This window comes from Equus asinus, chromosome 3 (assembly GCF_041296235.1).
Source record: "Equus asinus isolate D_3611 breed Donkey chromosome 3, EquAss-T2T_v2, whole genome shotgun sequence".
NCBI classification, from domain to species: domain Eukaryota; kingdom Metazoa; phylum Chordata; class Mammalia; order Perissodactyla; family Equidae; genus Equus; species Equus asinus.
In genome coordinates this window covers 68,634,186-68,661,705 of record NC_091792.1, presented here as the reverse complement: position 1 = coordinate 68,661,705, position 27,520 = coordinate 68,634,186, and the positions used below count along the sequence as shown (strand labels likewise).

The 27,520-nt window shown below is 46.4% G+C and overlaps 1 protein-coding gene across 4 annotated transcripts; it reads left to right on the top strand.

Moving 5' to 3' along the window:
• On the top strand, window positions 1–26,900 carry LOC106827632 (tumor necrosis factor receptor superfamily member 10A-like). 4 transcript variants are annotated; one of them, XM_070505199.1, is made up of 11 exons: window positions 65–247; window positions 958–1,082; window positions 10,527–10,627; window positions 16,646–16,757; window positions 17,499–17,610; window positions 19,308–19,381; window positions 19,463–19,558; window positions 20,133–20,164; window positions 20,580–20,762; window positions 25,392–25,467; window positions 26,762–26,900. In XM_070505199.1, exons 6-11 carry the CDS (start codon window positions 19,321–19,323, stop codon window positions 26,797–26,799), a joined length of 486 nt encoding a protein of 161 aa, XP_070361300.1. In that variant the 5' UTR covers window positions 65–247; window positions 958–1,082; window positions 10,527–10,627; window positions 16,646–16,757; window positions 17,499–17,610; window positions 19,308–19,320; the 3' UTR covers window positions 26,800–26,900. The 4 variants fall into 4 exon arrangements, with proteins under 4 accessions (XP_014691054.3, XP_070361300.1, XP_044622767.2 ...); XM_014835568.3 differs by lacking the exon at window positions 958–1,082 and having other exon boundaries at window positions 1–247; XM_044766832.2 differs by lacking the exon at window positions 958–1,082 and having other exon boundaries at window positions 118–247; window positions 19,308–19,558.
• The last annotated feature ends 620 nt before the right edge of the window (window positions 26,901–27,520 follow it).

Genomic DNA, 27,520 nt, shown 5'->3' with positions numbered 1-27,520 from the left:
AGACGCGCAAGGATGTTCCCGTGCCCCCACAAGATACACAGACGAGTTCCTGCAGGGTGACTCTGCCAGATTTCAGCCAGCGGCAAACCCAGCGGCGGCAGGAACTCGGAGCGCTCCCTAACCTCGCGGGGCAGCGGGGACCCAGCGCCCTGGCCGCCTGGGCGCCCCGGCAGGGCGCGCGCCAGGTCCCAGGCCGGCGCGGGGCCCCAGGACCCTTATCTTCTTCGTCTTGGGTATCCTGCTGCCGGTGAGTCCCTGCCGCGGTTCCTGGCTCCAGACGGCCGGGAGAGGGCAAGCAGAGTGGGAGGATATGGCAGGGTTCCTTACCGGGTCACCTCTGGCTAGGGCACGTCCAGGCAGGTCGAACTCGGGCAGATTCGAGGGGAAAAGCCAGATCTCGGCCTAGCAGAACGGGCATCGGCAGAGAGGGAGAAGGGTCCCCATTCGCCGTCCCTGTCCTTGTCTTGGCTGGTCCGGAAGTAAATTGCAGAATCGATGGCGCAAAACGGGTTGGAAACTCCGTAGCAAGCATTCAAAGTGCCTGATCCCTTTTTTGGGAAGGCGAGGAGTGGGAGGTATATTTAATTTTAAAACATTCTCATTGCAAATCTGTTAAATGTGCAGCCCTGGGGTGGCCCCGTGGCCAGTGGTTAATTCGCGCGCTCCGCCGTGGAGGCCCAGGGTTTCCACGGTTCGGATCCTGGGCGCGGACCTGGCACCAATGGTCAAGCCACATTGAGGCAGCGGCCCACATGTCACAACTAGAAGGACCTGCAACTAAGATATACAGCTATATACCGGGGGGGGGGGGGGGGGGGGGGGGGGGATTGGGGGAGAAAAAGCAGGGGAAAAAAAAAAAAAAAGATTGGCAACAGTTGTTATCTCAGGTGGCAATCTTAAAAAAAAAGTTCAGCCCTGACAGGTCACTTTCCCTCTGTTGTCTTCCTCACCTTCCAGGTCTGACCTCCAGCGTCCCCAGTCTTCCATTCTTCTCCTGTCCTGCACAGCCACGAGCCCAGGGCTCTGTATAAACAGCTAATAATCCCACAGCTGGGACCTGGGGCCCTGTCTTCCTGCCGAAGGTGGTGCGAAGTTCTTGCTTTGATTTCTCTTTTGAGACAGAAAAGCAGCTAGTGGCGAGCTTGGAGATGAAACTCAATATGGACAAAAGTGCAGCTTCAAGAGTTCTTTCCCATGGTGATTAAGGCTGCTTAGATGTAAAAAAAAAATTTTAATGACAAACCAAGGTTACAGGAATAGTGACATTTTAAATGTTTTTGTTTAAATAATTAATACTAAATTCAAAAAAGCAGTCATTTTGTGCTCATAAAATAATTCCAGAACTTGTTTTTAAAATATTTTGTATTAAGTGGGATCCACATTTAACGCTGCTTCGAGAATGGCTCCATTTAGTCAGGACCTGGTGGCTCGGTGACTGTAAGGATACCTGTGTCGAGAAGGTGAAAATCTAATGTTCACGTTTTGGGGAATGACGTCCCAGTGCTCTAGTCACCCCTCGAGAAGTCTCGCCTTTTCTACGCATTTACGTGCTTGACCATTCTTGAAACTCTGAGCCAAGAACAACTTACATTCGATTTTTAAAGTACCTTAAGATTTATCTTATTTTTTAAATAATGACATAGTGTCTTATTGCTTGCGTGAACTACGGTTTATTGTACTTTCCCCTCTTATGGATAGCTGTTTCAATTATATCCTATTTATGTTTTTGCCAATTCCAGCAGCATTGTAGTAAATACCTTTGTAGGTATCAAATATCCATATAGCCATGTTATGTAATTACTTGCAAGTGGAATGGTTGAGTCAGTGGGATAAATAATTATAGACTTTCTTTTATTTTTATTTTTTTGCTGAAGAAGATTCGCCCTGAGCTAATATCCATTGCTAATCTTCCTCGTTTTTTTTTTAAATCCCCAAAATCCTTATTTTTATTTTTCAAAGCTTTAATGAAAGATAATTTTACTAAAAGGAAATGTCATCATAAAATTGCCACCTTATTAACCAAGACACTACCACAGTACCAGAAACTGATACTTCACACAGCTTCATGGACAGCTCACTCTCTATAGAACTTTTGATAAGTCATTCACTCAACAATATTTATTGAATATCCACTAGTGCCAGACTATAGTGTTAGCTTTCAGAAGGCAAAACTAGTTTTTAAAAACAAAATATTTACATATTACAATTCTGTAGTTAAGACTTTATTTTATGCCTTCTTATATATTATTTTTCTGGTTCTCTATGGGATGAAGGGAAAACATTTCTATTTTATAAAACTAGGATCCGTAAAATGGCCTCCATTTTACAATTGTGAAGTGTTAAGGTTCTTTTGAAACAGGAGGACCAATATCAAACACTGCAGGGAAATGGTTTTCAAATGTTGCCTCTAATGGGAAGTGACTACAGAGATGTCACTGTACACATTTTATACTGTGGTTTAACATACTGAAATTAGAACCCTGATAAAAGCAAGGGCTCAACAGGGAAAAAGGAAGATTTAGCTAAGTCTTCACTGAGGTAAGAATTCAGTTCAGTTTTAGAATTCTTATAAATTCTCCATTCCTGGACAGACTAGACTGTCCAGTCACCATCTTCCTTAATATAGCATGTTGTTATTATTTGTACTAGGATTAGGATTATTTGGTTCACAAAGGTGAAAGCAAATTAATAAAAATTTTAAATTTACACAAAATCTGTAGGTCACAGGTGAAACCTTGACTTGTAAAGGGCAATTCATTAAGGAGTTTAGGAGTTTTTCAGGTCCAATAGCAGGTTCTAAAGGGGAAGTCCACATAGTGAATATGCAGTGATTAGGGCCTCTCCAGGAATCCGCTAAGGTAGGCAAGAAAGGGTATGAGAACTGGAGGTACTAGAAATTTCTCCCCAGCTGCCTGCCACCTCAAAGAGACTTATTATCCACAAAAACCCTAGTTATTGTGAAGAACATACTACCCCTAAAGTATGTTAAAAAACAAGTCTGACTAGTGACTATGAGAATAGCTGTTTAAAGAGTTGATATATTTTAAAGACTTTATTGCCCAGCAATCAAAAGTAGTCAAACATTTATTTTCCTATATAATTTACTGTGAGGTGATCAATGTTAAATAAAATACTAATTTTCATCATTTCATGTCGTCTTGACCAATTCTTCATTTTTTCCTTCCAAAATGTGGTAACCTGTGAATTATCAGTAGATGTAGTTGCTTCATAAATCATAATTACTTGAGGCAATGAAGGATTTTTCAACAGCACAGCTAAGGACTTTGACATTCATCTGCAGCTACCTATAAACTTATACATGTTGTTGTGCTCCTAGTGGTTTTTTCAAAGCCATCCTCTATGACAAGTTTTTGGAAAACATTTATCATGACCTTCATTCATCTTCAAAATTCATAGGCTCTGGTGCACCTGGAAGAGCCTGGGATGGGGCCGGCAGGTGCCGCCACCCGGGCCGCATGGCCCAACGAGCCTGAGAAGCTCGCCTCTTCCTCGTTTTTTGCCTGAGGAAGATTGGCCCTGAGCTGACATCTGTACCAGTCTTCCTCTATTTTGTATGTAGGACACCGCCACAGTGTGGCTGACGCGTGGAGCAGGTCTGCGCCCGGATTCGGGCTCACGAACACTGCCGCTGACAGAGCACGTGGAACTTTAACCACTGGGCCACAGGGTTGGCCCCCTAGAATTTTTTAGATACTGACCAACTGTCCCCCGAAAGCAGGCCGCACCAATTTACATTCCCACCGAGTCCACAAGCGCTCCTGGCTCCTTACACCCTTGCTGCATTCAGCTTTAATTCTTTGCTCATCAAGAGGTAGAAAGCGGTGGGCCACAGAGTCGTGGTTTTGATTCCTCGGTGCTCTGAGAGATTTCAAGGCTCCATGAGCTTTCTGAGACTGGGGGCCGATGACCAGGAGACCCAGATTAGGCAGCAGGGGAGGGTGACAGGGGGACTGGAATCCCAGCTCTGCCCTTGAACTGTATCACCTGGGGCCAGTTGCTGCCCCAGCCCTGCCTGTAACGTGATGGGGCCCGTGTCCTCGGGCTGTTGAAGGGGGACGTCACGGCGCCCAGTGCTGAGCTCCTTCCTGGCCCCGGTCCTTGTCTGCAGTGCTGGCACGGCCCCATTTCCGTTCCAGGTCTTCTGCGCAGGCTTCCACCTACTTCTATCAGAGTAGGAACTGTGAGGCTCAGCGGCTCGGAAGCTCACTCAGGCTTGTGAGTCCTGATGTTGGAGCTGGAGACAGCGGGTCTGCTCTGCTCCTTTCCAGCTTTGGGACCCTGGTGTGGCCCCCGCTTCCCCAAGTGTGAAATGGGGAGGAGGTGAAAGTCTGCAAGGCCCTTTGTAAACCACTGAGAGCCGTGAGGGCGCCTGTGGGAGGACAAATCACATCCTCAGGGTGGGGTCGGTCACTGTGGTGCTGGGAGGGTCACAGGGCACATGGTGTGCAGCCCAGCAGTGGCTGCCACCTGCTTGATTGGCACCTTGCTGTCGGCTCCCTGAGGTGGAGGCAGGAGCTTCTGAAGGACACGGGGGAGAGAGATGCTGGAGGGGGTCATGGAGGAATGCAGAGGAGCCCAAACATCAAGGGATGACAGTGACGGCATTGCAGGGTCACAGGCCTGGTGTGTCCAGATGATTCTGTTGTCCCTCTGCTGAGGGTCTTGCACAGGTGCAATTTGAGGGGCGAGCGGGAAGCCTATCAATCTGTGTGGCTGCAGTGGCTGGTGGCCCCAGGCCCTGCTCAGAAGGCCTCCGTCCCTGTTCTTGGGCCACTTTCCCTTAGCCAGGGATGGAAGAGAAGGGGGCTCCGCCTTCCAGGGCAGGGTCGGGGAGCGGGGCAGTGACAGGCACCGAGCATGTGCTGTTGGGCAGATTCGGTCCTGCCATGAGCATCTGTTGTCCTGTGTAGTTTTCCTGACAAGCCAGGGAGCTGGGCATGGTTTTCACGTGTCTTTAATGTGGAGGAAACGAGATTCAGTAGGATGGTCTCTGGCATTTTGGCCTGGGAACAGCATCTCCTGCCATTCCTGTTCATGTGTGCGTGACAAGTGGGGAAGGGAGGGAGGCTCGCCTTGACCCTAACACCCCAGGGCGCCAACGCTTCAGACGAGCAGCTTGGCCCTTTGGGGGAGACGAGGTAATTACGGTATACAGATGAGAGACTGCAGCTCAAAGAGGAAACGTGTCCGGGCTGGGACTCAAGTCTGTAGAGAGGAGCTGAGAGGAAGAGGGCGAAACAGGAATGACCACTTTTAAAAGCAAGATATAGGGCCAATCTCAGCATTAAACTAGAATTTCACTATTAGGTCATTGGAGTTTAGTTGCCTCTTAAGGATTAGTTAACAGTAAACTTCTGATAACCAGACAGCACCTCTCTTACGCGGTCTGTCCCTTCTGGCGGATGGGCACATGGACAGTTCCCAGCTCCGGTGAACCCCGGTCCTTGTCCAGCCTGCTGATTTCCAGGGGCCTCTTCTCAGCCGGGACGGGTCCCTCTCGTGTGTGCACAGATCAGCGCTCATGCAGATGCTGGATGGGCCCCTCTGTGCGTTTCTTTGAGCAGCTTCTCCTTCTCCAGCTCCCTGCCCTGCATTCGGCCTCTGGGAGGTCTTATCAGGGTCTCCTCAGCAGAGGCCCTGGGGCTCCCGTTGCTCCCCTCCCTGGGCTGCAGCCTGGAAACTCTCCTTGGGCAGGACACTGAGGCCGTCTCTGGGCTCACCTCCTTTGTGTCCTGGGGGAGGACGCTGTTATTCATCCTCCAAGGAGTGGGAACCTAGGAGCCCTCGGGGAGGGAACAAATGACCTGTGTTCATCCTGTGCCTGGGAGCTGCAGTGTGGTGGAAGAGATGGGACGAGGGACCTAAATAATGAAGAAGGCAGTGTGAGGGAGGCGTGAGACCTCGCCCCACTTTCCAGAGAGGCCTCCACAAATTTGCTCTGACAGAGGCGAGGCCTCGGGTTGTGGTATCGCTGGTTGGAGGATTGGCGTTTATTAAATCGGCATTGAGGGTAATGATTATACTAACACAGCTTGTGCTTAAATACAACACTTACCATTTGCCCAGCTCTGTCCCCGTACTTTATAGACTTATTAACTCATTTCGTTCTCACAACCCCACTATGTAGGAGCTGTGATTATCTTTGTTCTCTGATGAGCAGTGTGAGACACAGGTTAATTCGGCGACTTGCTGGAGGTCACCCAGCTCTTTGGTGGAGGGGCAGGCAGGCGGGTGAGCAGCCCCAGGGGCCAGCGACACCAAGGGTTGGGTCACTGGATCCCCCATTCACCCAGTTGAGCATCTGGTGCTCGTCTATGAGGCCTGGAGTAGGCTGGCCCAGGGTGTGTCCCTGAGAGGCCATTTAGTGCGGCCTGTCATTTCAAAAAGGGTAGCATGAAGTTTAGAGAGGAAGGAAAGTGACTGTCCCAGGATCATGCTGCTGTTTAGTGCCTGGCCCTGACTAGAAGCCAGGTGACTTGACTTTCAATTCAATTTCTTACTGCAGTTAAAAAGCAACAACCCATAAACCTCTGAAGCAGATCTCAGGCCTAGGAAGATGCTGAGAACTCAGGTGATGCTGATGTCTAGACTCCTGAGGGTGTGAGGGTCACACTTTGCTGTGGAAGTGTCTCTCTCGTACATCCCTGGTGTGGAGGGCCAAGGCAAGGAATCAGCCCCACCCCAGGCCCCGCCCCCAGTTCATGACGCGTCTCTGGAGGAGGCAGGGTCCGTGGAGCCTAGGCAGGCCAAGTACTCCACATGCCACTGCCTCTCTTCTTGTTTTCCTTCTCTCCCTTGATCTCTGGCTGCACCCTTGGTCTCCTTCAAGTAGAGACAACCATAAACTACAGACCCCCTCCCCTTCCTCTTGGTTTTACATGCACCCCAATACTTTGACTTCATACCTGTCTGTGAGGAATCTTTTGCGGTTGATGACAAGGTCATTATCTTGATGTGGTGATGATTTCACAGGTGTGTATGTCTGCCAAAATTGATAAATGGCATGCTTTAATCATCTGCAGTTTATTGCATGTCAACTATATCTCAATAAATCTACTTTTAAAAGACTTTAAATAGATTGCAACAGTTGATTATATATTTTAAACTCTGTAACAACTGCATATAAATAATGGAAATATTTATAGATGAAAAGCCAATACTGAATTAAAATGGAATTCTAAAAAGTACATAATTAACAGTAAAGTATGCAGGGAAGGAGAAACTGCAAAATAATAGACTGGACAAATTCAAAATAAATGGTAAACTTGTAGACCGACTTCAACCTCATCAGTTATTACATTGACTGTAAATCCACTGAGCATTACAATCCAAAGGTAGAAAATGTTAGAAAGGATGAGAAAGCAAGAGACGCAATTTAAAAGCAAGACACAGATATACTGAAAGTAGCTGAGTGGAAACAGATGTACCGTGCAGATAGTAAGCCAACGTGTTGTGGCTATCTTAATAGCAGATGAAGTTGATTTTAAGGGAAAGAATACTCCCAGAGGTAAACAGGGACCTTTTGTAGTGCTAGAAGGGTTAATTCATTAGTCCTAATAATCATAAACGTGCGTGAACCTGGTAATAGAGCTTAAATATACATGAAGCAAAAAACGACAGACTGAAAGGGAGATTATAACACCCTTTCCCACACAATTGATGGAACGATTAGATGAAAACATCTGTAAAGTTATGAGAGGTCTGAGTACTGTCAACCACCTTGACTTAATGGACATTCACAGAGCAGACGTGCAACGTCTACTGAAGACTCATTCTCTTCTGTGAACACTTACGTTCCCCAAGAGAGACCACATTCCGGGCTGTAAAACAAGTCCAAATAAATTTTCTAAAAAAGCAAGATATAAAATCAGTAACCCAAAGATCCATATTGACTAATCAGCCATACAAAATAAGTGTAAATTGGAACCAAACGAAGTAACAAGGAGGAGTGGAAATCAATGAAATAGATGAAACAATAAAAAGAGCTGGCCAAGCCAAAAGTTCGTTTTCTGAAGGGATCCGCTGAATTAATAACCCCCTAGCCAGGCTTACAAAGAAAAAATAAAGAGAACACAAAATGCCAGTATCAGGAGCTAATGGGGGTATCATAACAAAACCTGTATCTTTAAAAGGATAGTAACACGATCTTGTGAGCAGCTTTATGCCAAAAAGTTCAATAATGTGGACGAAATGGACAAATTCCTGGAAAAAGACTACTTAGCAAAATGGCTGCTGCAGGAGCAGATAGTCTGAGCTGTCCTGTCCCTGTTTGTGGATTGGCGTCCGTTATTTAGAGCCTCATCCCCAGCTGAGCAGACGCAGGTGGTTCCCCCGGTGAGGTCTATACAAACTTATAACAGAGAGAACACCAATCTTACACAAATTCTGTCAAAACTTTAAGGAGGAGGAAACACTTTTTCACTGCTTTATGAGGTCAGTGTTACCCTGATACCAAAACTAGAGAAAGACATTACAAAAAAGAAAAATACTGATCAATATCCCTCCTAAGTATTGATGTAAAAACCCTTAGCAAAACAACAGCCAAGCAAGGTCAGCAGTGCTTATGGGAGATGAAATATCATGACCAAGTGGGGTGAATCCCAGGGATTTAAGTTCAAGTAACATCTGTAACTTAATCAGTGTTATTCACTATATTAACAATGTGAAGGAGAAAAAGGACGTAAAGTTTGATAGATGTAGGAAAAGCATTTGAGAACATTTACCCCCCTTTCGTGATGAAAGCTCTCATGATGTTAGGAACAGAAGGAAACTTCCTCCAACTGTTGGAGGGGGCATTGCAGGTTAGGATGAGCCGGGAAGGGGTACAGAGGTGTGAGGGGATGTTCTGTGGTAATGCTGATGTTGTCTGATCTAGATAGAGAGTTAGGGCTACACACATGTATGCATTTATCAAAACTCACTGAATGGCACACCTAAGAACCGTGTATTTCCCTGAAGTTTTGCTGTTAAAAAAACTAAACTAATGGGGCCAGCCCAATGGCGTAGTGGTTAAGTTCCCACACTTGGCTTCTGCTGCCCAGGGTTCGAGGGTTCAGATCCCAGGCAAAGACCTACACACCACTCATCAGGCCATGCTGTGGCAGGCGTCCCACTTACAAAATAGAGGAAGATGGGCACGGATGTTAGCTCAGGGCCAGTCTTCCTCAGCAAAAAGAGGAGGATTGGTAGCAGATGTTAGCTCAGGGCTAGTCTTCCTCAACCAAAAAACAACAAAACAAAAAACTAAACAGGCATTAACTCTAGTTAGTAGAATACATGCTGAAGTATTAAGAGAAGGGTACTGATGTGTGCAACTTCAGTTGATCATAGAAATAAGATAAATGAGTGGATAGAAAAATAAATACATGATAAAGCAAACAGGAAAATTTATTAATTATAGAATCAAGGAGGCAGATAGAGGATGTTGATTGTATAAATCTTTAAACTTTATTGAATGCTTTAAAAATTTAAAGGGAGGAGGCCCAGCCCAGACAGGGGAAGGCTCGGTGGACACAGGTGAGCTGAGCTGTCACCCAGTGATTCACAAGCCTTCACATGGGAGAGGGCTGCGTTTTACTGTGGTTAGACCCAGGCCGTTGAACTGGCTTCAACATAAACAGTTTTTATTTTACGTCCTTTCCCTTGAACTTTAACTGTCTACTTTAAAATACTCCCAAATTGAAGAAAAGTTGCAAAAACTATTCAAAAAAAATTTTCCTGAATCATTTGAAAAATAGCTGCTCAAAAATACACACTGAGTAACAAGTGTGTACTTTCTACTAACAAGGCCATTCTGCCCCGTAACCACAAAGCAACCTTCCAAATCCGAAAATCATCATCAGTACATCGCTGTGTCTCATCATGAGAACCTACTCAAATTTCTCCAGCTGGCTCCGTGATGTCACGTATAGCACAGCGGTCCTGGACCAGATCCGTGTGTTGCCATGTCACTCCTTCTGTGTCTCTTCGGTATTTACTGGGACACTGAGGACTCCTTTGAGGCAGCTTCTGAGGTTGCTTTTTAAACTGGAATTTCATTATTTAACATTTAATCTTGCATCTTGATCTCTAAAAGTTTGCATATCGTATAACCCTTAATTGTAAAAATGTGTGTGTGTGTGAGAGAGAGACAATGAGTATTCTATACATATGGTCCAACAGTAGAACTGAATGAGAAAATGTTAAAGAAAACTTCCTCTAGTGAAGGAATCACATAGAATTTTTGTGTTTGTAGAAAAACTTTCTATTATTTGCCCACATTTTCTAGAATAAACATGTTTTATAATACGAAAAAAAGATAAAGAAGGATTTCACAAGTTTATGATACTTGGTTAGCCCCAAATGGTGATGAGGCAAACATGAATGCACACGAGTAAGTGTTTAGAGCTGGAAGAAGAAAGGTCCCAGCTCTGTTTTTGGAAATGAGGTTAAAGGAATGTGAGAAGGCTCCTGGGAGGGTGAGAGTCTGGAAGCCACTCATGCCCATCCCTGCTTTGTCCCTGCAGGTCCCAGCTGCCTCAGCCACGACCACCGAGCAGGACCGAATTCACCGCAATTAGCCGCCCCTCTGGGAAGTGCAGCCCCTGGAAAGGGTTGTGTCCACCAGGTACTTTTGAAGACTGATCTCTAACCCTTTACCCGCCCTGCCTCCACGCCCTTCCAGTGTTCCATTCCTGCAGTTTCTGGTTCTTTATTCCACAGGTGCCTACTGGATGCCCTCTGTGTGCCAGGCACCGTGCTAGGGGAGGGCACGAGGCCCCTGCCCTTGGGGCTCTCCTTCTGGGATGGTCCACACAGAGGATGCATGTGACAATCAGAGGCATGATAAGAACTGTTACGGACCAAATTGTGGCCCCCTCACCTCAGATTCATATGTTGAAGCTCTAACCCCTAGTTCCTTAGAAGGTGTGGGTGTTTGGATATAGGGTGTTTAAAGAGGTGATTAAGGTAAAATGAGGCTGGTAGAGTAGGCCCTATTTCAATCTGACTGGTGTTCTTACAAGAAGAAAAAATTTAGACTCACAGACAGACACTACAGGCACATGTGCAAAGAGGGAGGGCCCACCATCTGAAGAGGCAGCAAGATGGCGGCCATTTGAATGCCAAGGAGAGAAGCTTCACAGGAACCCACCCTGCCGTGACATTGCTCTTGGAATTTCAGCTTCCAGAACTGTGAGGAAAGAAATTTGTTTTGTGTAAGTCACTCCGTCTGTGGTATTTTGTTATGGCAGCCTAGCAAACTAATGTATTTTTTGGTACCAGGAAGTGAGGTGCTGTTGTATCAAATACCTAAAAATAATGTGGAAGTGGCTTTGGAACTGGGGAACATATAGAGGTTGGAAGAGTTTGGAGGTGCATGTTAGAAAAAGTAGAGATTGCCTTGAAGAAACTGTTTTCAGAAATGTGGATGCTAAAGGCGTTCTGGTCTCAGATGGGGGTGAGGAACGTGGTCTCGGATGCTGGAGAAAAGGCAGTTCTTGTTACACAGTGGCGGAGCACTGGGCGGAATTGCGTTCTAGTGTTTTGTGGAAGGTGGAGCCTGTGAGTGACGAACTGGGACGTTTAGTTGGAGATGGCTCTTAGCAAAGTCTTGAAGGCACAGTCCTGTTTCTCCTTCCTGCTTATAGTAAAATGTGAGATAAGAGAGAGAAATTGAAGGAATTGTCAAGTAAAAAGGAACCAGAACTTAAAGATTTTGAAAATTCTCAGCCTATCCATATTGCAAAAAAAAAAAAAAAAAAAGGAGAAAGTGTGTTCTGGAGAAAACACCAAGGTATAGTGGGATAATCTCTCCAAAAAGAGACTGTGGCTGTGTCTCAAAGATTCAATTATGCATCTCAGCAGAAGCCAGCACTAGAGATGGGGTTATACCAGCAGAAACACTGCCAGCTCGGTCTGAAGGAGACGAGACGGAGATGGGATAAAATGAAGGAAGGCCATCAGGCTTCTGGAATACTGTAGGACAGGACGATAGAGCCGTCCAGCTACAAACATGTGTTATCCTTTAAAACAGGGAAGAATGCCTGTGGAAGTGGTTCAGAGATCAGTAGAGCTGCCGCCTCTGCCACGGGCCCAGAGGGCACAGGTCTGGGGGGCCAGACTGCCTCCTTCTTGGTTCCAGAAGGCGAGGTCACCACTTGGTTTCCATGAACTAGGCCGCTGCCAGGGCCTCGGGGACGGACCTCTGCCTGGGGCCAAGGGGGGGGATGCACTGCCCCAGCAGGTGTGGAAAGTGAGGCTACCATCCTGGTGGGCCTAGAGGACTAATTATCAAGCCAAAAAGGATTATTCTCCAGTCTTAAAATCTAACTGAATTTGTCAAGCTAGATTCTGGGCTTTCTTGGATTTATAACTTCTTTCCTTCTGATTTCTCCTATTAGAATGGAACTGTCCACCCACACCTGTCTCACCAGTGTATTTGAAAGCAGATAACCTGTCTGGTTTCACAGATTCATGGCTGGAGAGGAATTTTGCCTTAGAACGAATCATGCCTTGAGTCTCACGCGTACCTGGTTCGATGATATTTAGATGAGATTTAGGACAGAGTTGATGTCGCAATGGGTTAAGACTTTTGGGCTGCTGGGATGGGGATGACTGTATTTTGCATGTGAGAAGGACATGAATTATGGGGGTCCGGGGGGGCGGGTTATGCCTGAAGTGTGTCCGTCCAGGATTTAAATACTGAAGGCCTAACCCTCAGTACCTCAGAATATGACTCTATTTGGACACACGATTTTTAAAGAAGTGAGTAAGTGAACACGAGGCCATTAGAGTGGGCCCTATTCCAAGCTGATCGGAGTCCTTATAAGAAGAGGGGATTTGGAACCTCAGAGAGGCACCGGGGCACATATGTGCAGAGAGACACCACGTAATAAGGCAACAAGATGCATCCATCTGAAAGCCCATGAGGCAGGCCTCAGAGGAAGCCATCCCTGCTACTGCCTTGATCTTGGACTTCCAGCTTCCAGAACTATGACAGATTTCTGTCATTTATGCTACCCAGTCTGTGGCATTTTGTTAGGGTCACAAATCGTGAAGGATGATTGAGTGATGTGTGAGACACTGACAAGGTTGGTGAGGCCTCCCAGGGAGGGTGACTTTGGGCTGACAACCATAGGTGGGCAGGGCCAGGGGTGCTGAAAGCCAGAGAGAGTGCTCCCTGGGAGGGCACTGCAGGAACTGGTACCTCGGGGGCAGGGGCTGGGGGTGTTTGAATAGAGCCAGAAGGCAGCCCGGGTGGGTGGAAGGGCAGGAGTCAGAGTGACAGATGGGACCAGATCACACAGGGCCCTGGATCTATATATATTTATTGTAGCTATTTTCTTAGTGGTCACCTTGAAGATTACAGTTGCCATCTAATTTTGTAACGTCTTAACTCGAATAAGACCCACTTAGTTTCAATGGTATGTAAACACTCTGCTCCTATATATCTCCATCTCTCCTGTGTATTTTTATTGACATAATCACATCATTGTACATTATGTGCCCAGCGACATAGATTTATAATTATTCTTTTTAAAATTTGCCTGTTAAATCATGGGGGGGAAAAGGAGAGTTACAAACCAAAAGGACTATGATCCTGGCATTTACATTCGCCCATGTAGTTTCCTTTGCCAATGTTCTCTATTTTTTCGTATAGCTTGAAGTTACTGTTTAGTCTCCCTTCATTTCAGCCTGAGGGCCTCTCTTTAACTTTTATTGTAGAGAAGTTTGACTCATATTGAACTCCATTAGCTTTTGTTTATCTGAGAATGTCTTAATTTTTCCTTTATTCTTTAAAGATTATTTTCCTGGATATAGAATTCTTATATGACTATTCTTTTCTTTTAGTACTTTAAAATATGTTATCCCATTGCCTTCTGACCTCCATGATTTCTGATGAGAAATCATCTGATAATCATACCCAGGATCCTTTGTTCTTAATGAGTTGCTTCTCACTTGCTGCTTTTAAGATTCTTTGTCTTTATCAATTTCACTGTACTCCGTCTTAGTGTGAATCTCCTTGAGTTTATCCCACTTGGAGTTCATTGAGTTTTCTGGATGTGTAGACATGTCTTTTTATCAAATTTGGGAAGTTTCTTCAAATAATTGTTTTCTGACCCCTTCTCTCTTTTCTCCTTCTGAGACTCCCATGATGACTACACTGATATGTGTGATAGTGTCCCACAGGTCCCTAGGTTCTGTTCATTTCTCTTCATTCTTTTTCTTTCTGCTTTTCAGACTGGTTAATTTCAACAGCCTTTCTTCATGTTACTGATTCTTTCTTCTGTCTGCTCAAACCTGAAGTTGAACCCCTCTAGCGATAGCAAAGACTCAAGGAAGTAAAGTGAAAGGACAGACAAAGGTTTTCCATGAAAATAGTAACCAAAAGAGAGTTGAAGAGATTATGTTATTATCGACAATACTTGAAATTATAATATGTTATGTATTTGTATATTAAAAGAGACAAAAAGAACATTGCATGTTGATAAAAGTTTCACCCATCAAGAATGCATAACAATTATAGACATATATGCATTTAACATCAGTGTCCCAAAATTTATGAAGCAAAAATTTACAGAATTGAAGGGAGATACAGACATTTCAACAATAATACTTGAATACTTCACTACTCCTCTTTCAAAAAGATGCTAGAATGACTAGAAAAAGGATCAAGAAGAAACAGGGGACTTCATTAATACTATAATCCCATCTGAAATGGTTTCTTAAAAATAACACTAAAAGCAGAGGCAACAGCAAAAAATAGACAAATTGATTAAAATTGAAAGCTTTGTTCATCAAGGAACACTGTAAAGAGAGTGAAAAGATAACCTACAGAGTGGCAGAAAAGATTTTCAAATCATATAATTGATAAGGATTTAATACCCAGAATATATAAGGAAATCTTATAACTCAACAACAAAAAGACAAACAATCCAATTGAAAAATGAGCAAAGGACTTGAATAGACATTATTCCAAAGAACATACATCAATGGCCAATAAGCACATGAAAAGATGCTCAACAGTATTGGTCATTAAGAGAATACAAATCAAAATGATAAAGAGATACCACTTCACACCTTCTAGGATAGGTAATAATTAAAATGGGAAAAAAAATCAAGTGTTGGAGAGGATGTGGAGAAACTGCAACCTTTGTTTGGAATGTGAAATGGTATGGCTGATGGAAATAGTTTCGTGGTACCTCAAAGAGTAGAGCATAGACTACCGTATGGCCCAGCAATTCCTCTCTGGGGTATTCGCCGAAAGAACTGAAACAGAGACGAACAGGTAGTTATATCCCATGTCCACTGCAGCATTTGCGGCGGCATTTGTTTCTGCTGCAGCATACCCTCCCTCACGTAACAAACTGCAGCATTTGCTTCTCGGCAGAAACAGCCCAGTGTCCATCAACAGAAGAATGGGAAAACAAAATATGGTCTATACAGATAATGGAATATCATTCAGTGATTAAAAAAAAAAAAGAATGCAGGTATGGTACATGTTACAACATGGGTGAACCTTGAAAACATTGTGCTAAGTGAAATAAGCCAGACACGAAAGGACAAATGTTGTGTGATTCCACTTAGGTGAAATATCCAGAATAGGCAAATTCATAGAGACAGAAAGCAGTTGGGAGTTGACCAGGGGCGGAGGGAGGAGGAAAAACGGAGAGCTATGGCTTAATGGGTACAGAGTTTCTGTTTGGGGAGATAATTTTTTGGAACTAGGTAGTAGTGATGGTTGCACAATATAGTGAATGTAATTAATGCCACTGAAATGTACACTTAAAAGTGGTTAAAATGGCAAATTTTACCACAATAAAAAAAAAAAGAGAATCAGGAAAGGGGAGAGGTTGATCCTTCAGGGGAGGTTGAGGTCTCTCGCTGGAGATGATGGCTGGGCTTCTGGACACGGGCCCCTCCTCTCAGAGCTAGAATCCTCTCCACTCCAGGGCAGCCTCGGGCCCCTTCACTCTTTGACCCTCTACAGGTCTGACCCACTTTTCCCTTATCTTCCTCCCGTGGCAGATGGCATGAGCTTTCACTGCAGGCTGTCCTCTCACTGTCCTGTTACTTCTGCTCCCGTTTGATTGTGTCATCTACTGACCGTGAGCTCGCTGAGATCAGGGATTAGGGCTTGCTTCTTGGAGCGTCCGAGGTCCAGGGTGGTGCTGTCCAGTGCGGTAGTCAGTGGGCCCATCTGACTTTTGAGCACTTGAAATATGGCTACTCCGAATCGAGCTGCGATAAAAGTGAGAAGGGAGAAATATACTCTAGATTCTAAGAGAGGTTATGAAAAAATAACGTAAAGTATCTCAATGTTTTATACTGATTGATGTTAAAATGATATTAATTGGGATATATAAGGCTAAATGCATTATTAAAAATAATATGACCCTTTATTTTTGCCTTTGTAACATGGCAACTATAAGTTCGTATTTCCTATTGGATTAGATTGTAGCTCTGTTGGCAGCGCTGGCCTCAGGTGTGCAGTGGGTGCAGAACTGGTGAGCTGACTGATGCCAGTGGAGTGGATTTCCGTTAGGGGTCCACAGATGGCTGAGAGAGGCATTCTCTGGCCACCACTGCCAGCCTCTTGGAATCCTGTGGGGATTCACTCACCAGCTTTTCTCTCCCTTCCCAGGATCCCATGTGTCAGAAGACAGTAGAGATTGTACACCGTGCACAAATGGAGCGGGTCACACAGTCATTCAGACGCCTGCCCTGCTTGTTGACTTTGTATGATTTGCAATCAGGTACAGAACATGTGGACCCCATGCCTACACTTAGGGTGCCGGGTGATGAGATGCGAATTGTATCGAATGGGGAGTCAGAAAGCTGATTTCTAGCTCAGCTTGGTCTTCATCATACCCTGTTTTGTGACTATGTCTTAGGTCAATAAAATAAAATGAAGACAGAAATTATTTTTATAATGTATGCCATACAGTAGGGAAATCTTTTAGACCATCAGTTGGAAGGAGGGTAATAATCTTTCCCTTGAGAAGGAGGCCAGTATAGTCACAACAGTGAACAGGCCAGGCCTAGTGGAGAAGGCTAGGTTTGAGCTGAGACGTCAGTCTGGTCAGTGCCAGGCCCTCCTTAGCCCTCTGCTCTGTGCTCCTGGAGGGGGCTCGACTCTCTCAGCCTCGTGGCCTAAGGCTGCCCTACGTCTGCAGCAGGACCAGGTTTGGGAAGTCACCCAAGGGTTCCTGTCCATCCAGGGTCTATCAGATTTTTTCCCAGCCCTTGCTCATGACTGTGAGCTAAAGGATTTTTCCTTTCAAACATGATGCTTGAAACATGTTCCTTTTCGTATGACTCTGATTGTTGGTGACAGGTGAACGGTGGCTGTCCTTTGTGTGCCCCGCGTGTGTTGCTGCAGAAAATTGCCCCCAAAATTAGTCAACAGAGTTAAGCTGAGTGGAAGGGGTTTGAGTGGAAAAGAACTGAGGGATGTGAGGGAAACATGTGGCCAAATATTTGTCCTTTGTCTCCAGGTGAACAGGAGACAAGTAAATGCACCGGGACCAGAGAAACGGAGTGTTGGTGCAAACGTGGCACTTTCCACGGAGAAGATTTCCCCGAGGTCTGCCAGACCGGCAGCAGCTGGTGAGACAAGGAGCCGCCAAGGCTCCCAGCCCACAGAAGACGCAGGTTCCCCGACCCCCTGTCCGTCCTTGTTCATGCAGCCCCTCCTCCTCCCCAGGGTTCCCTGTGCCTGTGGGGACTTCTGAGCCTGCAGCGACGCTCGTCATCCATCGGCGTGCCCCCACCCTGGCCCCTGCAGTGTCCCCTTCCCCGATCTCACAACGTGTTTGCCCTGCGGCCGGGTAAAGTTTTCCACGGGGCACAGTGGGCCACTACGTAGGGCCTGTGATGCTGTCAGTGGCCCCAGAAAATGTTTAGTTTCTTCTGAAATCACAAGGGAAAACTGAGTGGAGTGCAGCTGGGCTTGTCTTCTTCTTTACAACAATTGCGTCATCAAGCGTGATTTTTAAAAAATTTTTATTTTTTTAATTTATTTTTTTTTTATTAAGGTTATGATAGATTACAACCTTGTGAGATTTCAGTTGTACATTATTGTTCGTCATGTTGTGGGAACACCACTTCACCTTTTGTGCCCTCCCCCCACCCCCCGCTTTCCCCTGGTAACAACGGATCAGTTCTCCTTGTCTATATGTTAACTTCCACCTATGAGTGGAGTCATAGAGTTCGTCTTTCTCTGTCTGGCTTATTTCGCTTAACATAATACCCTCAAGGTCCATCCATGTTGATGCGAATGGGACGATTTTGTCCTTTTTTATGGCTGAGTAGTATTCCATTGTGTATATATTACCATATCTTCTTTATCCAATCATCAGTTGCTGGGCACTTTGGTTGGTTCCACGTCTTGGCTATTGTAAATAATGCTGCCATGAACATAGGGGTCCATGGGACTCCTGGAATTGCTGATTTCAGGTTCTTAGGATAGATACCCAGTAGTGGGATGGCTGGGTCATAAGGTATTTCTATTTTTAACTTTTTGAGAAATCTCTATACTGTTTTCCATAGTGGCTGCACCCGTTTGCATTCCCACCAACAGTGTATGAGGGTTCCTTTTTCTCCACAACCTCTCCAAAATTTGTCACTCTTGGTTTTGGATATTTTTGCCAATCTAACCATCAAGCGTGATTTTTAATATTATTTTTATGCAGGCAGGGCCCGTGAACACAAACGTGCCCACAGCCGAGCCCCCGTGAGACCTAGCCTGTGGCTCCTTCCTGGTTCCAACAAAGCCCTGAGCTGACTCAGCCTGCCTGGCCCAGGCCTCTGTCACCCCCGTAAGACGTGCGTTTCCCTATTACTGGGATTCAGGGTCTAGCAGTAATTTCCTGTTCTCTGACCCTGGTGTTGGCCGCGATGGGTAGGAATAGTCAGCACGGGGAGGACAAGACGTTCCTTGTATTAAAGGTTGATGGAGGATGAGGTTCAGCTGGTGCCTAAAGGGCTTCTGACCCTTGACCTGGGTAAGATGCCCCCTCATGCAGGGCTCCACCCGCAGCCAGGGAAGCTCAGCTTGCAGAGAAGTCGCAGCCCCTGCAGGTGCAGCTCTGAACACTCAGCAGGGGCCCCAGGGGCTGAAGTGCGCATGCTCAGATCCTCTGGCACCCAGCAGGGGAGTGAGGGGCCCAGGGCCTGCAGACAGGAGAAGGCCGCTCTTCCTCCACTCTTAGGGACATTGGGCGGGAGGTTGTGCCCTCTTTCTCCTCCTCTTGCCAGCTCTCCCTCACCGATCCCCTCCATGTCCTTTCTGTGTCTGTGCCCAGGTGACCCGATGGGATGGTTGAGGCCAGTCCCTGTACCCCCTGGAGTGACCTCAAGTGTGTCCACCAAGGATCAGGTACCCAGGCCAGTGGGGAGGCCCCGGTTCCTGGAGAGCCAGTGACCGTGGGGCTACCCACTACTCCCTCTCCCTCCTCAGGCAATCCATGGCCAGTGATTGGGATTGTAGTCGGGCCTGTGGCTGTGCTGCTGCTGGGGCTGACTGTGTATCTTTGCCGGAGGCGCATCCTTCAAGGTGAGGTGGGCGGGGAGGCGCTGACGCTCTCTGCCTCCCTCACTCCCCGCTTTGTTTCTCCCGACAGAAGGGCCCTCCCCTCCAACTCCCGAACCCCCTGGTCTTTCTGGTCTCGCTCTGATCTTGTTCCTGTCATCTCCCTCCATCTCCCACCTCACCTGCACCTCACGAGGGCCGAGATCACATCAGTGCCCTCTTCTTGGGGCTGACGGTCACCTCCTGTCCCTAGATAAGTCCAGGGGGGCAGGGCCAGTTCTTCATGCCTTCGGGCCCTGGCCAGGGCAGAGGGGCGGTCCGCTCCTCGACTGGGTGCCTGGACTCAAGAGGAGAGGGTCAGGGGTCTGCACAGCTTTGGTCAGAGCAGAACCCAACAGAGATCTATATGTGTTTATTTTTATTTCCCCGTCCCCCAGGGTGCCTGGGGTTGGAATGGCCCCCTCCTGTCACCAGGCCCGGGGCTCCTTGTTTGGTGTCTGAGCCCCCAGCCCACACCCTGCCCCTGCACTGTCCATGGACAGGGAGGCGCTGCAAAGAGGCCTCTCCATGGCTAAGGCGGATGCCCCTTCTCTTCTAGGTTGTGAAGTGGCCGCCAACTGCATGAACAGAGTGAGCTGGTTTCTCCAGGATCTGGCCGCATCAGGCTCTCAGGAACCTCTTCCCGCCCACAGCAAGCCCTGGGTGGATGTGGTCCCCATTGTCCTGTACTGCTGCCCCTGGCTCTTAAAGTGGCCTGGGGGCCTGGGCTGACCATAAGAGGTCAAGTGGCCCGTTGTGAGCAGCCCCCAGGCCAGTTGGCAGTGCCGAGTCCTGTCCTTCCTGCTGCTTGTGAGACGCCCTCACCCCACGGCCCTGCCCCCTGGGCATCGGGGGCGTCAGGCAGAGGTGCCGACCCTCGAGTCCTGGATGTGCTGAGCCTGGGCCAGCCTGGGGGACAGCGTGGGGGGAGAGCCTGCCGTGTCCCCTGGGGCCCTGCAGGGGGCTGTGGGTGAGGACCCCTGAGGCAGCTCTTTGCCTTCCCAAGGTCTTTTTCTGGCGCTCCTGTCCCCCAAGAGGACCTGAGGCTCTGGACAACGCCTACAACAAGACCCTGAACAACAGAGAGTCGTCGTCCACCCTGGTTTCTGAGCAGGAACTGGAAGGCCAGGAGCAGGCAGAGCCGACAGGTGTCAGTGCACAGTCCCAAGGGGAAGCAGAGCGTCTGCTGGTGAGTGGGTGATGGGCCATGTGGCGCCCTGGCCCTTCTGCTTGCCCAGGACCGTGGTAGGAACAGGGAGAGGCTGGCGCTGGTCAGCTCTCCTGTCCATGGGAAGTGGTGATGGAGGGAGATCTGGGCCCCGAAGGGGAGGAGGCTGCGTGTGCAGGAGCCCGCCACCCGGATATGGTAGAGCGTCAGCCCCGTGGACTGTGTGGGTCTTCCTATCTGTCCACGTCTCACTGGACAGCCTGGAACAGGCAGGCAGAGAGTGGGCGCTGCTGTGATTGCTGAGTGATGGGAGGGGGGCTGCATAATATTCCAGCATAAGTGCTAGTAAAATAATTCAGTCAGCTGTTCCTGTAGCAGTAGGAAGTTTTACGTTTATTTCAAAATAAATTATTATTCCAGTGAGGGTACTTGAAAAGAAATCTTTGTCCAGATTCCTGATCTTTTTGTAGAGCTGCTCTGGAAGAAGTAGAATCGCTGGGTGAATGTGTCGAAGTACTTTTTCATTTCACAGACACACACACGCACACACCCATGGTGTTGGTCATATGGGTTCATCAATCTTGGTCTGACACTGAGTGCTTTTCTTTCGTCATTTTTGCTAAGAAACATTGGCTTGAAGCCACACTTCCTTGCTCTGACTGTGCTGCATGTGGTTGTGGCTCTGTCTCCCGGAGTCCTTCTGAGAGCTCGGGTTCCGTTCCCTCCCTGCGTGCAGATGATGGGACCCTGCTTGCCCTCTCGTCTGGTCTAATGTTATAACTGTCTATCACTGTCGGCACGTTTACTTTGTCGTTGCTCAGAAGCTTAGAAAGACTCTTCCGTCACACAGGGTGAACTTCTCTAATTTCTCAGGCAGTTTTTTAAATGATTTCATTTTCACCATATAGCTGTGTAATCTTCGTGGAATTTATTCTGAGACACAATATGATGTAAGGAGCTCCCTGAATTGTTCTGTGTCTCTGGCTTATTGGACACAGAGAATCACAACTTACCAGAGCAGAAACTTCCAAGGGAATAAGAAATAAACTATAGGAAAAGAAACAATCCAGTTAAACAAGGGCAAAAGATCCAAACAGACACCTCACTGAAGAATGTATACAGATGGCAAATAAGCATTTGAAAAGATGCTCCATATCATATGTCATTGGGAAAAAGCAGATTAAAACAACACTGAGATACCACCAAACATGTTTAAGGTTTTTTAAGTTTGTTCAGCCAAACTTAGAAGATCCAGGACATGCCAACACCAAACACAGGTGAGGATGTCGACCAACAGGAACCCTCATTCATTGCTGGTGGGAACGCAAAATGGCACAGCCGCTCTGGAAGACAGTTTGGCAGTTTCTCACTAGACTAAACCTAGTGTTACCAGAGGATCTGGGAGTCACGCTCCTTAGTATTTACCCAAATGAACTGAAAACTTATGTCCCCACAAAAACCTACACACGGTGTTTATAGCAACTTTATTTATGATTACCAAAACTCGCAAACAACCAAGATATCCTTCAGTAGGTGAACGGATCAGTAAACTGTGGTACACCCAGACAATGGTTTATTATTCAGCAGTTAAAAGAAATGACTTATCAATTCATGAAAAGACATTGAGGAACCTAAAATGCACATTCTGGAAAAGGCAAAACTGTGGACCAGGGTTTAGGCGCGAGAGGGGGGTGAATAGGTCAAGCCCGGGGTTTGGGAGCAGAGCAGTTATGCTGCAGTCAGTGTGGTCGTGGCTACGCATCATTGTGTTTGTCCAAACCCGTAGAATGGACGGCTCCAGGAGTGACCCTAACGTACTGGGTGGACTCTGGGTGATTATGGTGTCGTCCATCAGGTTCACAGATGGTAACAAATGTCCCCCTCTGGTGCGGGATGTGGACAGTGAGTGAGGCTGTACTCACGTGGGAGCAGAGAGGAGATGACAACTCTGTACTTTCCACTCATTTTGCTGTGAACCTGAAACTGGTCTAAAACAGTAAAGTTCATTTGAAAGGGAAAAAAAAGTATTTTAAGTCAAGTATTTTATTATAATCCAGTAAAAATTTACTTTTTCTTCAGATAAATTATTCCTGTTTTTGTCAAGAGTGTTTCATTGTATTTGATGTGTTTATGTGTTTTATAATCATTATGCTTTGGATCTCATGTAATTCCATTTCCAACTTATTGTTTCTACTCATTTGTTTTTTAAGCATTCATGCAAACGCCTTCACTTTTAGCTATTGTAGTTTAACCTTAGAGGGTTTTTTTTTTTTTGGTGAAGCAGATTGCCCTGAGCTAAGATCTATTGCCGGTCTTCCTCTGTTTTGTATGTGGGATGCTGCCACAGCATGGCTTGATGAGTGGTGTGTACGTCTGCGCCCAGAACCCCAGGCCACCAAAGCAGAGTGCGTGAACCACTGGGCCTGCCCCAACCTGAGAGTTTTTTAAATATACAAACTTATCTAAAATAATGAATATTTCTCCTGCTCTCTCCCAAGAGTCTTGACTCTTATTTTTCTTTCCTGCCCAGGTTGCATGGGCCACAACATTCAGAACAATGTCCAATGATGCTTCGAGAAGGCAGGCATTTTGGTCTTTTTTTTAAAAAAAAAAAAATTTGATAGATTTTATTTTGTAGAGAAGTTTTAGGTTCGCAGCAGTGTTGAGCAGAAGGTAGAAAGATCCCCGTGTGCCTCCAGTCCCCACACATGCATGGCCTTCCCCGTTGTCAACGTCTTCCGCCAGAGCAGTACATTTGTTAGAAATGAGGAATCTATACTGACCCATTTTGAATCATTTTTCTTTTGCTAACAGAACCCACTTTAGTATTTCTTTCAGTTTAGATTTGTTGGCAAATTATTGTCTCAATTTTTGTTATCTGAAAAAGCTTTTATATTCTCTTCATTTTTAAAAGACATACTGGCTGTTTAGAAAATTCTGGTTGTATTTATTTTCGGTTCTTTAAAGGCATCGTTTCACTCTATTCTGGATTCTATCACTCTTATTGAGAAATTAGCTGACAACCTCACTGCTTTTTTGACAATAATATTATTTATTCTCTGGCTGCTTTTTAAGTATTTTTAATTGTTTTTTAAAAAAATTTTCATTCTTTTTTTATTGGTAACATGGTTTATAACATAATATAAATTTCAGGTGTACATCATTACATTTCACTTCCTGTGTAGACTACATCATGTTCACCACCCAGAGACTAATTACCATCCATCACCACACATTTGTGCCTAATCACTCCTTTCACCCTTCTCCCTCACACTTTCCCCTCTGATAACCACCAGTCCGATCTCTGTCTCTATATTCGTTTATTGTTGTTGTCATTGTTGTTTTTATCTTCTACTTATGAGTGAGATCATACAGTATTTGACTTTCTCCCTCTGTCTTGTTTCGCTTAGCATAATACCCTCAAGGTCCATCCATGTTGTCACAAATGGTCAGATTTCATCATTACTTATGGCTGAGTAGTATTGAATTGTGTAGATACCACATCTTCTTTATCCATTCATCCCTTGATGGGCACCTAGGTTGCTTCCAAGTCTTGGCTATTGTGAATAATGCTGCAATGAACCTAGGGGTGCATATATCTTTACACATTTGTGTTTTCAAGTTCTTTGGATAAATACCCAGCAGTGGAATAGCTGGATCGTATGGTAGATCTATTCTTAATTTTCTGAGGATACTCCATACTGCTTTCCATAGTGGCTGCACCAGTTTGCACTCCTACCAGCAGTGTATGAGAGTTCCCTTCTCTCCACATTCTCTCCAACACTTGGTGTGTCCTGTCTTGTTAATTGTAGCCATTCTGGTGGCGGTGAGTGATATCTCATTACAGTTTTGATTTGCATTTCCCTGATAGTTAGTGATGTCAAACATCTTTGCATGTGCCTGTTGGCCATGTGGATATCTTCTTTGGAGAAATGTCTGTTCAGATCTTTTGCCCAGGCATTTGGTCTTGATTGGCCTTTGTGTAGGATGCCTCCCATGTCACCATTGGGAATGACGTTGGCCCTTGTTTAGTATGGGAATTCTCATCATTATGGATGCAGCCTCCTATTCTGAGGTGTCTTAAAAAATCTGAGTTGGTGTTTAATTTTAAAAAATGTCTTTTTAGCCTCCATGGAGAGTACCTGATGCTTTCATTTCCTTATTTAGACTATTGATATGGTACCATATTATTGATGAAAGCACCTTCACATTCATCGAATAAATGCTCACTTTTGATTTTCCAAAGTGCCCTCATCTATCTTCTTCCTTTGAGTCACATAAAAGCCTGTGGCGGGCTGACTCTTTTGATGGGGTGGGTGGGGATGGACTGCACGGGGCAGAAGGGAACTGTGTGGGGTGGTAAGAATGTTCCATGTTTTGATTGGGTGATGGTTACTTGGGTGTATACAGTTGTCAGAGCTGGAACGACACTTGAGAAGTGGGCATTATGCAGGTAGGGTGGGCCTCCGTGAGCACACAAGCACACGCAGCCTGAGAGCTGCACGGAGTGGGAGGTTCCTCTCCATTTCCATGGAGACCTGGGAGGCGAGGTGGCTGCCCCAGGCCACACGGCTGGCTGGTTGTCAGGCTCAGGTCTGAGATCTAGGACTCTTGTCTCGACCCGAGGGCAGTCTCCACTGTATTTCACAGGGACCTGCAGGAGCTGAAGGGTCTCAGATGAGAAGGAGGCTGCTGGTTCCAGCCAACGGTGCAGACCCCACTGAAAGTGAGTGTTTTGTTCAGGGCAGTGGAGGGAAGAGGGTCAGTATCCTTCCTGCTGTGTCTTAGCTGTTAGGGAAGCACAGAGCAGGGGATGCTGGACACAGGGGGCCTATGCTGATTGTCACTGGGCCATCGGGACCCTTAATCCTCCTCTCCCACCTCTTCCCCCGACTGCACCCCATCCCATCTCATCCCAATAACATTCTGCACCTCCCTGTCCCTCCCTCTTCCACCTCCCCTTCTCCTCCCGTGTTGTTCAGGGCCAGGTTCCCCCACACTGAGGACACCTAAGGGGCAAATCTGACCAGCAGGGCACCCACTGGCCCCAGGCGGCTACTGAGCACCTGACCTGTGGCTAGGTCAAATTGGATGAGCTTTACTGTAAACTCCATGCCATATTTCAAAGGATTAGTACAAAAGAAGTGTGCAAAATGTCTCATTAACAATTTTTCAATGTTGATTATATTTTGAAATGAAAATATTTAGAATATATTGAGTACTATACATTATTAAAATTATTGAGTACTATACATTATTAAAATTAGTATTACTTGTTTCTTTTTATTTTTTGAAATGCAGCTGATAGAAAATATGAAGTTATATTTGCAGCCCACCTGTATTTCTGTTGGACGGCAGTGTGCAGAGCATTTCACACATGTCTCATTTAATGCCCAGTACGGTCCCATGAGTTGGGTGGTGTCTGCTCCATCTCACAGGTTAAATTCTTGCTCAGAGTCTGTCTGTCCCCATCTCGCTCTGCCACCATGTTGGTGACAGAGGCCAGGCCAGGTGTAAAGCCAGAGACCTTGCTGCCTCCAGGTCTCGCTCTGTCCACAGGGGCAGGTGTGGCAGTCCTGGGATGTCCCTCGCATGGTGGGCACACCCTGAGCGGGTTCCCTCCTCTGAGGACCTTTTCCCCCCTGTCTGTCTCACACCACGTTCTGCTTTCTCCCTCCATGACGTCCGTCTCCCCTCCCAGGTGAGCTCTCAGCCTCCCTTAGGGCAGGATTCTCTGTTGACCTTGACTCCCCGCAGTGACCTGGGCCTAGGTGAGGCCCAGGCAGCGTGACCTGATCCTCTGCTGATGGGAAGCAGGGAAGGGAGGCAGAGCAGCAGGCTCAGAGCAGGAGGAGCGCAGAGGTTCCACCAGGTTCCATTAGGTCTGGGCCTGACTGAGGGTCCTCTGCCCTTTCTGTAGGCGGCCCAGCTCACCTGACTGTCCCTGTGCTTTCCCCACCTAGGCCTGCGGCTGTTCTTCAGTTACTTTCCAATCATCGTGCCCTTTGTTCAAATCCTAGAAGCTGTTCATGCAGCAGATGAGCCTCATGGACAGTGAGCTCCCTGTGTCCAGAGCTGGAGCCTCGGGCCCACAGGATGCCCTGTGTGAAATACCGGTGACCTGGCTCAACAGTACGGGGCGAGGTGCCTCAGTCAGCACCCTGCTGGATGCCGTGGAAACCTGGGAGGGAAGGAGAAACACAAAGGAGACAATTCAGGACCACCAGGTAGGCTCAGGAAAATCTGTGTATGAAAAGGCTCTGCTGTGCACTGAGTGTTTAGGACCTCATCCTTTCAGTTCCCGGCACTGTTTTATCCTAATAGACTTGCGCTTTTTACTTGTATTTGTTATATGGTAAGATGATTCCACGTTGGTATGTATGTATTTAACTATGTGTAACTATTGCTTAATGCTTTATGATGTGCATCCTACTTTCAATTTTTGTATGTATTTATAGAGCATGGAAGCAAATTGTAGACATATACTCACTTGGTTGTTTACATGGGTTACCCGGATGAGAGTTGGCAATCAAAAACAAGGAGAAATGCAAAAGGAGAGGGAGGGAAAAAACCCCACCTCTGTGGGGGGCACTGGTGGGTTCCAGTTCTCCCTCATACGCAATGTGAGCTTGTTGTCCAGGATTAGATGACTGGCAACTTCTAAAGAGCCCACTCTTTTCAACATGGCAGTTTCCTGTGTGTGTGAATATTTATGTTATTTACAGGCACATGTTCGCAAGTGAGCAGAGAGGGGAGAAGTGGTATCGCGTGCAGCCCTG

Coding starts and splice junctions, on each gene's coding strand:
- LOC106827632 (XM_044766832.2), top strand. CDS start 19,321: ATGGTTGAGGCCAGTCCCTGTACCCCCTGGAGTGACCTCAAGTGTGTC. Junction 19,559..20,132: donor CCGGAGGCGCATCCTTCAAG/GTGAGGTGGGCG, acceptor CTTCTCTTCTAG/GTTGTGAAGTGGCCGCCAAC. Junction 20,165..20,579: donor CCGCCAACTGCATGAACAGA/GTGAGCTGGTTT, acceptor TGCCTTCCCAAG/GTCTTTTTCTGGCGCTCCTG.